The sequence below is a fragment of the Colletotrichum chrysophilum genome (assembly GCF_026319265.1).
Source record: "Colletotrichum chrysophilum strain AFK26 chromosome Unknown scaffold_76, whole genome shotgun sequence".
Lineage (NCBI taxonomy): Eukaryota > Fungi > Ascomycota > Sordariomycetes > Glomerellales > Glomerellaceae > Colletotrichum > Colletotrichum chrysophilum.
The window spans coordinates 174016-187077 of NW_026517363.1; the positions used below are offsets into that span (position 1 = coordinate 174016).

Sequence of the window (13062 nt, forward strand, 5' to 3'; positions counted from 1 at the left end):
TAATCCCGTTGACGTGCCGACTCTCTTGGGAGCTTGATTGGTTTATCTTTGTGTTGAGCACCTCGGAAAGCTGTTTCAGGGCCAGGGGGTAGCAAGCAGCTGCAGTCCACCTGAAGACACTGCAGACAACTTCAGTGTTTCCCTTTGACTGAATGCGCTGAAGAACACGATCGAAGGTGTCTGGAAGGTTTCTGGGAATATCCAACAAGGCCTGCCGTATATCTTCGTCGCTTCTCCGTGTAGAGATATCCTCTATGGTGAGGTAAACCCACAAAGACCTGGATCATTAGCTTTTGGTGGAAACCGACCAAAAGATGAGTGCACGTACATTCCTTCACCTCCAAGACTGATGGAATGTAATATCTCGTCGATCAAGCTTGGGTCACCGACACTCCAGTCTCCTCTTTTCTGTTTTCCCGTCAGAATTGCCCGTGCAAACAAATCCAGATCGCGATTCGTCTCGTCAGAGCCAACAATGACGCGCGACACAGCTGGTAGAGAGCCGATGATCAGTTTGGTCACGCTGTCCCTAGCGGAGATGACTATTTTCATTCTTCCCCTCAAGCACTGCTTTCCGAGGGATGACAAAAAGTCCAAAATTGAATGCTGGGATGCCGTGGTACACTCATCAAAGCCGTCTACGACAAAAAAAGAGTCGTCCAGAAGCAGTATCTGATGCGAAACCAGGTCCAAGAGAGACCTGTAATCAAACATGAGAGCGTCAGACTTCTCCATAAGCTCCAATAAGCTGTCTTCCACAACTGCTCGAGCCAAGGCTTGATGGACAAGGCAACGAATGATTGTCTCGGGACTCTGACTGTTGATATCGTCGAACCGAACGAAAAAGAAGGAGATAGTTTGTTTGTCTGTCTTCTTCCTCATTATATGGTCGATGATATTTGCCCTGTCTTTTGTAAGTGCTGTGTCAACTCATGTAGATTCCTTGTGACTCACGTGAGTACGGTCTTTCCAGAGCCAACTGAGGGAGTCTTAGCAGTCTAGTGACATCGGCAAGGACAGAAAGACTTACTTTTCCCCGCTACATTCAGGACAGCAGTTGAATCGTTTTGATACCAGTGATGGAATTGCTGCGTGCTGAAAACCCATTCGGCTGTTCCTTTGTGGCGCTTGGATCTGGCATTCCTATAGGCTGATTCATAGTCAAACACCGATAATTCCTTCAGCAGTGACTGCCACTTGTGTACTAATTAGATGTAAAGTCTTGATATTAGCTTATGATAATTCAGCAATGGTGAGACGTCGTACGTTTGGCCTGGACCTCGCTATCCTCCTTGACTCTCTGGATGTCCTTACTTGACTTCCAAACTCGTTTTAAAAGGGTTGTTTCGTTCTTTTGGCGCTCGACGTGAATCAGTTGATCATTCTGAGCTTTTGCAAGTTCGAACTCGTCCTTTGCGCGGTTGGCTGCTGAGCGAATGTTGTCGACAGAAGGTCTGATTTTAGACTCAAACGATGCCGTCAATGCCGCCCAAGCCTTTCCGTGCCCTAGCTTCCATTTAGTCATTGTCATGGCCGATTTCACGTACGTTACTACGTACATGGAAGCCGAGTCAAGTTAACAATTTCCGTGCAATAAGTTACAATTGCCAGATGGAAATTGCATACGGACTTCCTGAGGCGGTCCGAGTTTGGAAAGAGCTTCTCGTAGGCAGTAAACTGCGGTATTAGATGATCAAACCCAGACAGAAGGTCCGTAAACCTTTGAAAGTAAGTAGTAAAGTTGATCAAAACCTTTGAAGTCAGCGACACTCCATAATTTGCTGTGACAAAATACGAACTATGAATGTGAACTTCACGGTTCCCCAGATCAGAGCCGCAATTTCGGGGTGAGAGGACACATAGGTATCGACTACTTGCCCAAAACTTTGAACAGTCTGTAACAGTGAACAAAGCTTGGTAGCAACGACTCTGCCTCTCCGCACCGGGTCTAGTTCATCCAATTCTAAGGTGAACTTGGATGCGGCGTTCGCGTCATCGAATCCAGACTTTTGCGCCTGGAGCCTCTTGCGCTCATCATCCGTAAGGACCGCTCCGAATTGTGACAAAGCGATTTCGAGGCCCGTTGCTGGGTCGGCTCTGTCACCACGGTTTGGTGGCCGACGGGACAGAGCCTGATTGCTCGAGCTTGATGGAAGAGACAGACTCATGCCCGAGCTTTTGGGCAGAGATGAAAGGTATGTATGAGTAAGAATTGGGCATTCAGGCCCAGCCTTGTTTGACTGAAGCGTTGTGCCACGTCCATGCCCCGCTTGTCAGAGTAGCATGGCCTTTGATTTGTTACGAGGCATCAATCTCTTTCCGTCTCCAAGATTGGCTCAAGTGCGCAGCGATGGTTCTTTTGATCAATCGGATTCCTGCAGTTTAGCGAGTTCGTTTACTACACTGCGATTGGCCAAATAGAGTCTCAAGTGGACGGTCGCGTTGCTATCACTGCTCGCTGACAATAGTATGGTTGAAATGCAAGTTTATTTGGAAAGCACTATGACTGTATACTACCGAAATGAAAATTCCGGTCGAAAACGCATTATCCTGTGATAATCGCTGCATTGCTGCTATCCGAAAGCCTCCTAAACGGGGGTGAGAGGAGAAAAGGGGGCATTGCACCTTTGTGGCATCTTGGCAAGGGAACCAACAGCCGATACACCGACATTCCACTTGAGCAACATTTTCCCAACAACCAGGCAACAGCCAGCCTCTGAGCATCATGTCAGAAGAGAGAGTCCGAAAAGCCTCACGCCAATCTTCATTTCCACGAATGCACATATCAGTCATACTTCTCAGTACGATTATCGCCGCCTCGCTAGGGGCGTGCTTTTTCTTGTCCTCCAAGTACTTTTTTCAAAAGACTCGTTCATTTGAAATTTGGGCTATGGGTGCCAAAAACAGTATTCCGGACCATATCCTTCGTCAGGAAGACTACACCTACAATATGGGTGGAGAAACTTACATTGAGTTGGATCCCGAAAGCACTAAGGTGCGGTCATCATTCGGCCTGGGCCCGGGGGCAAGGGTCCAAGGTTGGCCAAGCAAGGGCGGCACATACGTTCTCAGGGACTGCGTCCGCCTTGAGCTTGATTTTCTCGAAGTGGATCGCTTCAAGCCCTCTCGACGCTCGGATGATCAAGAGGAAGAGGACGCCCATTGTGAAAGAATGCGCAAGCTGGGCGCGACTTGGTGGAAGAGTGACCAGGCTCTTGCCGTTGCTGAGCTCTTTGGGGCGAAGGAAAAGACGCATTTGCAAGACCCAGTCATCATTGTCGGATGGCCCGCGAACGGCGGTGTCTGGGTGCTTACGAAACCTCGAATAGAAGCGATCAAGATGGGGACGGGGATTATCAAGCTGGCGAAGGATATGGAAGAGCGGTGTCATTTGATCAAAGAACTCGGTGGCGTTTTCTACGAAGACCCAAAGGAATCTCCTGATCTGGATCTTGCTTGAGATGCTGAATCTTCGGTGCCGCTGAAAGGGGTTCTGCGCTGCATGTCGTGTCATCCGTCAACGAATGGTCTTCAGACCGTGGTTTTCGAGAGAGGCGGTGTGGATTTGGCTCCTACCGAGACAAACACAACCTCTGGAATGCCCGACTGAATAGTCTACGTATATCTATTCTTCCTAATTCTCAGCTTTTCGCACTCTAAAAGAGCAAGATACTTTCCCCGTTACAACGCCTGCAGTGTTTACTCGCTGAAGGTCTTGGAAGCTCGCAAGTGCCTGTCTCTTCTCTTCTGAACCAATACCAAGCTGCTTCAGTATTTCTGTCACAGCAACATAAAGAATCTCTTCGCTGCCATCCTCAACCTTCACGGCAATTCCGATGCTAGAGGTTGCTCCCAGCCGCCGAGTATCGTCCGATTCTCTTACGGCAACACCGTAACAGCCATCCGCCCCTAACTTGCCAACGACCGCGCCGTCGTACTTGAGCATCAGCTCTGTACAGAAGCGTCCCTCTCCTCCAACCATCTCTGGGAAGCACCACATAACTTCATACATCTTTGCCAAGTGTCTAGTTCTCTGGCTGACCGAGGAGCTATCGCGAGCAACTAGGTCAGCCGCGTCCGCGAGGACCGCATAGACATGACTGATATTGCTGAGAGGTAGAGCCGGTGCGGGAAGATTGCAACCGTCAGTTCCCCATTTGATCTCGCCCGCACTCAGACCGCTCAGCTCATCGAAGGTGCGTCTGACACGTTTCTGGACTTCGTGCTGGGGCAAGTGGTACTCTTCATCATTGCCAAGTGCTTTGGCGCCCGCAAGCATGGCAATATGTTTTGCAGAGCAATTGTTGCAAAGAGGGCCGGGAACAAAACCTTGCCTAATCCATTCCTTGTTGACAACCTCAGACATAGCCGCGTGGCCACCGCAACGCATCTGTTGCTCTTCGGCCTGGATCTTGGCAAGCATCGAACGCCCTCGCTGAACATGGCGTTCCTCGCTGCTGTGTGATGAGCACATAAGCGCGAGATCCGCATCGTCGAATCCAAACTTATCGAAGCCTTCCACCTCGAGGAGAGCAAGTATTTGAACTGGCTTCGCGGCTGAGCGCGCGAGTGTCATGCGTGACGGGTTGCCCACGGCGTACAGGAGGTTGCCGCTGGCATCAGTGACTGCAGCATGGATGCGGTGGGTGTTTTCGATTATGCCGCCTCGGTCGGAGAAAATACAGTCGTCTTGCAACTCGGATCGCGTCATTATGTCTTCACACAGCTCAGAGCCAAGATGTGAGGATCAGAACGAGGTCGTTTTGGTGTATGGGTAGGGCGAGAAACGAAGCCTAGAAATAACCGAGTGATGAATGGTGGAATTTGTGTATTCTGTACTCTCTGAGCCTTTTACAGCTTTATCTTAGTACCTCAAGGCTCGTAGTCAGTACGAGGTCTCATGGGGAGGTTGTTCGACAACTCATCTTTGCGGAGTAATGTCACAGTCGAGCCGTTTGGCCGCCGGCGAGCAAGGATCACTTTGAAAGCCCGGCATCATTGGAAATTTTCGTTCAAATTCCATTGTCTCAGAGAGTCATTGGCTGAAGATGAGAAACCCTTGCGGAACGGTTGTCACCGCATGCAAGCAAAACCTCGGAGCTATGTGAGTCACTCTGCGTTTTTGGCCGAGCTCTGACTCCACATTGAATACATTGGGTTTAGACGCCGTGATTGATATTGCAACTTACGTTAAGTGTTGCGTGTTGTACTTTGAAGAGCATCATGGGCGTATGCTTCTCGGCATTGGTCGGAGAGCGAGAGTAGTCCGATGGATAGGAAAGCTAGGAAAGCCCAACGTTTTGTTTAGTCACATCACGTCCCACTATCATCCTAACAGACATAATCTTGTGTCATTAACGCCCCTATGACTTCACAGCCTCTGATAGGCGATTACATCCATTTAAGCTTTGAGGCCTCACGACTGATTGGTCTCTAATAACTAGACAAGAGTTATGGCCTGCGCTGTTGCTCGCATTTGCCCCACACATAGGGCGTACGCACTACATGAGTCTCCGGCGTTATGCAAGCTGTAGGCCGGGCGGAAGCAGGCGGGACACGGCGGCTTTACCGCTATGGCTCCGCGGAGAAGCTAATTTCAAGCGTAATCCATGCCCGGGAACTAAAGTTAGTGACCGGTAAATCAAATCAGTAGAAGTGAGACGGCAGATTACGGAGTCGACTCATTCGGTTCTTCCGTAAAATTGAGCGGTTACCCCCGCCGCCGGCCGGCGGCGGCAGGTATGGGTCTTCATCGGCCTACACGCACTCCACGTCGGGCCGGGACTTCATGGATGCATGTGCTGGGACCGCGGCGATTCTTCTTACATCATATCAATTCCTTCTGGGCAGCATTGGCAGATGTACTTGGGCCGTCGAGTCATAGGCTTCTAATTACGAATGATTCACAAAGCAGAATTGAGGCCTTCAACAACCTTGGCAGAGTTTAAAAGACATGTAAGCCCCTGAGTATTGGCACATTTCTACACTCAAAATTATCCGGTAGTTCTTTAGAAAACTTACAATCATGTTCATTTCATCAGCTCACGCGGAAGCGCGCATTCCTGTCCTGCGACAACTGATCCGCGACTACCCTCTCGGCGTCCTCACAACCGCCATCCCTTCCGACAACCATCCTCTCATCCTAGCTAGCCACGTTCCTTTCGTCCTGGACGTTGACGATGAGTCAGACGATGAAGAGCTGGGTCGGCTGAGGGGACACTTGGCTCGCCAAAACCCCCAAAGCAAGGCAATGATCGAAGCCGTCCAATCCTCCAACGATTCCTCAACCACGCTTGACCAAGAAGTCCTCGTCCTCTTCACCGCCGCGCCTCATCACTACGTCACGCCCAAGTTCTACACCGAGACCAAGCCCACGACCGCCAAGGTTGTTCCTACGTGGAACTACGCCGCTGTCCAAGCGTACGGTCGCGCCACCATCCACTTTGACTCCAAGTCAGACACAGCGTCAAGCTTTCTTTCGAAGCAGATCGACGATCTCTCGAGGCACACGGAGACTTCGGTCATGGATTATACGGGGAAGGGGGACAGACCCGGACCGTGGAAGGTGGCGGACGCCCCTGAGCGGTACATCGAGCTGATGAAGAAGAACATCATTGGCATTGAGATTGTGATTGAACGTTTAGAGGGGAAGTTCAAGATGAGCCAGGAGATGCGGAAAGGTGATAGGGAAGGAGTCATCCGTGGATTCCAGAGCCTAGACTCTGAGGGAGGCCAGGTCATGGCTAACTTGATCAAGGAGCGTAGTGACTTGAAAGAGTCTGCGAAGCAGTAGAAACTCTAGCCTATCAACTGTCACTCCGCATTCGTTGTTCCTGTCAAGAATCGAAGTCAAGCAATCTCGAGCCCAGTGTTTACGTTAAGCTTCAAGGAATGAATAGTCTGTTGACGAAATAGGCTAGTATTCTCCACGGCACTTGAGTCAAATTTGGCCGAAAGCCTCAACAAGAAAGCTCTACTTGAAACTTCTAGTTTTCTCAAGCTACCGATGATATACCTCCAATGCATGCTGATTGATCAATTCAATGCCCTCCTTTCGAAAGCCATCTACCTCTGTATGGCTTGTGACATTGGCATCGAAAACGAGATTCGTCGGGCTCTCAACGGCGTATCTCGGCCAAGCATCCACATCCGCCGGCCTGCCTGACCAGGCATTTGGATCAAGGTCGCTAATGAAACTTGCCCAACTGCTCGACATAAATTCTGCCAGTTCAAAGTGACTCTCTGGCATCCCATCAAATGGCAATATGTCGGGCCTGTACCCAGCTCCTAGGTAGTTGCGAAACATATATCCGATCTCTTTGAAGTGACCTGCGCCAACTTCAGGCGGGACACCATGCGGAATAGTGTTGAAACGATATGAGTAGGCGGCTAGTCCGTTACTAGCCCATGTCGTGGCTGTCTGTCGACGTGCAGCGATGAAGTAGACATCGCCCCAGTATGAAGCGCTACGGCGGAATTGCGCTCCATACGGTGGTCCGGGGCGCTTTTGCCCGAGACTTGCGACCACATTCACTGAGAGATCGTCAGGATACGCCTGTAAGATCTCATCCTGAAAAGACGATGGAAGGATCGCGAGCGTGGCCTTAAAATCTTCAGTGGTGTTGATGCCTTGCGGGCCGAGAGAGGCCCCTTCATCACTGTTCGCGCCGGTGATGATTGGTACACGTACAAACTCACCGCGCTGTAGGTGTACGCTGCCGTAGTTTTGAACGATATCTCCATCAATGATCGGGCCCAGGTTTCCGTGCGCCAAGTACAAGTCACCCAAAGTGGCGTTCAGCTGTTCGAAGGAAACTTGCCGCAAGCATTGTACACTGTCTGACGTGCCGTTGCACCCTGTCTCCGCAACAACTTCGTCGAATTGGGACTGGTAGACATTGTTTCCGTTCTGGGCTGCGTAGAAAATGGGATTCCCAGACTGCAGTATCGCCGCTCGAAAGAGGCTGTCGTTTCTCCCGGCGTACGCAGTCAAATGCAAACCGACACTTGCACCACCAGCCGATTCTCCGAATATGGTGACTTCAGTACTGTCGCCTCCGAATGCCGCGATGTTCTCTTGCACCCAATGCATTGCGAGGCGTTGATCCCTCAAGCCGATGTTCGTCAAACCCTCGCTAACAAATTCGTTGGAATTCAAGAAGCCTGCAAACGGCCGCGCATTAGCAAAGGCCTAGGGATTGGGTTTTCGGTGGATACCTTGTGCAGGACATACCCCATGCGTGTAGGCGGTAGTTGATTGAGACGCCAATGAATGGCTTCCCGATCTTGACGGATTGGTCTACGAGAAACGAGAGGTTGTAGCGTTGGTCACCGCCACCGCCATTGGTGAAGCCACCTCCATGAATCCATAAACCGACTGGAAGAGTGCTTTCAGAGTAGCCCGAAGGGCGCACGACGTTGAGTGTAAGGCAATCTTCTGACTGACTGTAGAACGTTTGGTCGAGCTAGATACGCTCTTATCAGCCATCATGATTTCCAACATGTAGGTAAGTGGGAAGAAATACACCGTATCCAACGCATAACGACGAGTAGTTGAAAGCTTTGCGTGTGCCCTCCCAAGTTTCGTTCAAAGATTGCGCTTGCCGAAACCGCAGGTCCCCAATGGGAGGCTGCGCGTAGGGTATGCCGAGGAAGAAGTCTTGATTGTATTCTGCAGAATACCGGCCCACATAGGTGCCATTCTTGAGCTGTGCTGACGGCTCCTGCGAAGCGCCACCTGCAACTATCGTGCAAAGTGAAAGCGTCTGTAGCAAACCAGCAGTGGACCGCATCTTGTCAAACAACCATCTGAATATTGAAATGAAGGTTTCGTAGGAAAACATTACTATTCATGAGCGGAATCTCACCTCTTAAATCAACAAAATTGTCTCTTTTGTCTCTCACTGGCAACTGCCATTATGGAAGACGTTTCCCGGCAAAAATTCCTATCGGCAGTTGACTGAGGCAATTTACTGGGGTTGTGACTCGCCAGTTCGGCTGCAGCTATCGCGACTATGAGGGGAACCTCACCAAGTGTGGAGAATTGCCTACCAATGGTGTTTTTAACTCGCATTCGGTTTCTCACCGCTGGACGATGCTGGGGTTTCTTCGGGTCATCTTATAACGGCAAAAAACAACTAGAGCCATTGATACATCCTTGGATGTGTCCCCTGGGAAAGCTTCGGCGAAGATGGCTCAAATAAAGCTAAACGAGTTGGTTGCATTGCAGCACGTGGGCATCGCTTCCTTCCGAAGCGGCTTTCAAGGCGATCCTCATGTTTCGCCTCAACCCAACTTTCCTACAGTATCTCATCGCGCCGTGATGATTGTGCAATTGATGATCACATGTTTGGTCGAGCTTTTGGAAGTAATTGTCTTGCCTTTGCCTGCCTTCACAGCTTCAGCAACCTTTGAACTTTCCGACCCTGCTGAATCCATGACTACAAGAGTCAAACTCCAGGCGAGGGTGACGAGAAAACCCCGCTTGCTCCCAAATTCTTGATAAGTCCTTTGGATAATTACGACATCGGCTTCTGCGATGAGGTTGTCATACTTATCATCTCCCTATGGATTCGGGCTAGGATGATGAAACTTACGACTGCGGAAAGGGGCTACCTAAGGGGTGCAGGCGAGTGTGTCGAATAACGTGTGAGCGGTAAATTATGAGATTATAGGTCTACAGGTTAAAGAGCGCGACAAGTCGTATGGAAATCAAGTCATCTTATCCACCGTGGACCATCCGAATTCTCGTGAGTGAGCCTAGGGGAGGCTTCATGATTCCCATCTTGCGAACCCATACTTTGCACATCTTGCTGCTTCCCTTCCTTGCCATAGACTTGAGGTTCGAGTCTCTCAACCTCAACCCCACCGGCATCCGGATCGTCTAAGTATTCTGCTAGAAAGCCTTTAGTCAAATCATTTTTCGATTACTAGGGGTTTCAAAGCAAGGTCGGATGCCATTTACTAACCATTTTCCTCTTCCCCACGCCGTTGCTTGTCCTGGTTGTCGACCAAGTTTATGATATCTTCCTCGCCTCCGGACTCTTTCGTAGTTCTTCGACTGTCAGAACCAAGAATGTCTTTTCTTCCGGGCTCAAAGTCCTTGGTCTTTTCCATAGAGTCACGCTCTTTGGGCAAGGTGTTTACCGCAGGCTGTGAGGACATCAATTCGGCGTGGTGAGCCCTTTTCAAAGCAATTGCTAGCATCCCTTTCACTATTTCAAGCTGTTCCTCCAACCATGTGACTTCTTTCTTCAAGGCAGTTGTTTCTTCGTCCGGCTTTGGCCTTTCGACGACGTTATCTAGGCTTGACCTCTGAAGTCTAACAGACCACGGGCCATTTTGATTGGTGTCATCATCATCGCTGGGAGCAAAATCGCCCGAGGAAGATTCTCCAGAGGAACCGATTGCTTGTTGACCGTTGTTTGTAGTTGCATATATCCTTTCCCGGCGCAGTAATGATATCCCTCTGGTAGACGAGCTCAGAACTGTATCATATTCCAGGTCTTGCGCTCTGTTGAGATACACCGTCTTTTCGTACGACCTGGTTGACAGTGCGCGAAGAATCATGAATCTAGTTTTCTGTAAGTAGACGTCACACTCAGAATCCCCGAACTCTAGAAGTTCACTTCTCAAATCGTTGCTAGCGCTTGGCGATCGCTTCAAGATGTATCGATTAAGATAAGCCCTCAGCAGACCCGACCGATTCCCTACGAAGCGCCATAAGTTGCACAAGTCGACCAAATGTACATCGGGATTCGGGGATGAGTATTCCAGCTGCTGTAAGCAAGCAGTCCACGAAAAGCCCCTGAGCTGACCATCATCTCCCCTCTTAGATTAGATAGATACTTCGCAAGGGCAGCTTGTCCGCAGCGGGCCGTAGTGTTGGTCTCCACGAGGACTTTGGCAACAACCCACTGGAGGTAGGGTCTAGACTTCAGGTTGAGAGGGTTTTGGCGCAGGACTTCAGTGGCGTAGTGATGAGCAATTTTTAGGTACATCTTGGCGGTCTGAAGCTCCTCTGAGTCGTCCAGTGAATCTTCATACCGAATACTGGCAGCGTCCAGGGCCCACATGGTGAACAATGTGAAGATATCCAGCAAAGCTAAGGATGTCACCTCATCTTCGGCAGAACCTTTCCAGTGTTCTTGAATCACTCGGATAACCCCTTGCGCGTTTTCGTTCTCCAAGGATAAGTGTTTGTTAAAAAGGTAGTGAATCGTTTCCTCGAGCGACTTAGCGGCAAAAAGCCCGTAACACAGGTCTCTAAAGTCCCAAATGCGATCTTCATGCCGGAGATGTGCATACAACTCGCCATATTCTCTTGCGGTATGCTCCATTGTGGAGCCTGCGTATCTGACAACACGCAGGTCATTGATGAGACATTGCAACTGAACACTGGTTAGACAATCTTGATCCAAGCGTACGACAGTGAACTTACTTCAGTAGAGTCCAGGTCTGGCCAGTTTCTAAGCAAGCTCCGAAGGCTTGGTGTCTTTCGCCATTTACCTTGCGGGCAAATATTGTCATCATATTGAAGGGCTCGCTCACAAATAAGGGACCAGTTCGCTGATGCAGCAGTATCTGAATCTACTGCAGGGTACTCCCTCACCAATTTGTTGAGCGTATGGACGTCTGAAGTTTCCAACAAGAATTGACCATATTGATCCAAGACGTATGCGTTGTCGATGCAGCTTTTGAGATGCTCCTCGAAATATCGCTTTGCCGCCTTGAAATGTCCAATTCTTCTGAGCTTTGAGAACTCTTCGAGTTCTTCTTCTACATCTTTGGTCACATCCAGATCCAAATGCAAAGTGATATCTCGACGAGCCTTGGGGTCGACATAGACATCCGCGGTAGAGGAAGGCTTGCTGGTATGGAGTTCTTTCTCGGATTTCATGCTGCGTCTTTTCCATGCCACTTCTTGTTCTTGGACTGGCACCGGCCGTCTTCTGGGTCGTGGTGGGCTCTGTGGCCTGGGCTCTGGCTGTGAAGGCGCTTCATTGATTATTCTTGGGGGCCTCCAGCTAAAGGAATTCGGTGCGTGGTTTTCGGTTGAAATGTATGGCCGAGAGAATCCCGTTTGACCTTTAAGAAGAGAGACCCTCCGGTCACCCCCAAAGTCAGATTCTTTTTGCGCCCGTTCTAGATCTAGGGAGAGCTCGGCGCGTCTCGTCTCTACAGCTGCCTTGTCTTCTTCGTTTATGTCATATTCTTGTGTCTTCCAAGGCTCTCGAAGGTTTTGTAAGCTTTGCTCTCTTGCAGCATATGCCTCGCCGAGTGCTCGTGAAATACCTTTTTCGGTTCGAAATTGTTGTTGATTGTTATGACGTGGACTGGGCTGCTCTGTTGAAACTGCAACAGGAAGATGTTTCTGATGATGTTGGTCGTTGTTGAGAAAGGACATGTCTGGTGGTGATAATTTTTCGAGGGGTTTTGGTGTGTTGTGACCTTGTGCCGATCGTGATCTCATAGGAAGTGGATTCAATTGCTCGTTTTCATCGAGTGATGCTTCGATTCTCTTTTCCCGCGGGGGGCCCTGTAAGTTGTGTTGCATGTTGGCTTCGAAGGCGAGTGCCTCGCAGCACAAAGACTGATGTATGTGGAGCGAACTACGACGAAGGGAGCAGTCTCAAACGCGGTAAATCACCTGGTGTCTTGTATAGGCAGACAGATAGATCTCTGGAAAGAAAATGACACGAATTGTATGGGAATACCCAATCTGCATGTGTTCGGACTGCGCCTAGCTGTGTATGCAGCTTACCTCACAATCGGCAGGCTGTGCTGCCCCAGCCACTTCAGGGCCAAGCTGGTTTTCGAGGTCAGTGGATGCAACGTCTTCGCCAGCGGCTGGAGTGGTGTCCAAGACAAGGCTTTGATAGCCGACGTCCAGTCTCGGTAAAGCTTCATGCAAGCAAGGGTAGGGAGTTGCTTCCCAAATGAGCGAAGAGCGTCTCGCATGCAGGCCTCCGCCACTTGTTGTGCATACCTAGTATCACATCGAGGGCTCCTAACACCAACGGTTGAGAAACCTAAGAGCCTAGATGAACTTGCCTCAGACAT

The 13062-nt window shown here is 49.9% G+C and overlaps 3 protein-coding genes across 3 annotated transcripts; 2 read left to right on the forward strand and 1 right to left on the reverse strand.

Annotated features, from left to right (window-relative positions):
• Positions 1-2950: 2950 nt before the first annotated feature.
• Positions 2951-3460, forward strand: COL26b_008591 (uncharacterized protein; the record flags this gene model as incomplete). The annotated part of the gene is made up of 1 exon (XM_053181345.1): positions 2951-3460. One exon carries the CDS (start codon positions 2951-2953, stop codon positions 3458-3460), a length of 510 nt encoding a protein of 169 aa, XP_053034739.1.
• A 221-nt stretch (positions 3461-3681) lies between these two features.
• COL26b_008592 (uncharacterized protein) lies at positions 3682-4711 on the reverse strand (the record flags this gene model as incomplete). Its single annotated transcript, XM_053181346.1, is given in 2 exon segments — positions 3682-3690; positions 3704-4711. The coding sequence occupies 2 exon segments, from the start codon at positions 4709-4711 to the stop codon at positions 3682-3684; spliced, it is 1017 nt and encodes a 338-aa protein (XP_053034740.1).
• Positions 4712-6025: 1314 nt separating this feature from the next.
• Positions 6026-6793, forward strand: COL26b_008593 (uncharacterized protein; the record flags this gene model as incomplete). The annotated part of the gene is made up of 1 exon (XM_053181347.1): positions 6026-6793. The coding sequence occupies one exon, from the start codon at positions 6026-6028 to the stop codon at positions 6791-6793; it is 768 nt and encodes a 255-aa protein (XP_053034741.1).
• Between the last annotated feature and the right edge of the window lie 6269 nt (positions 6794-13062).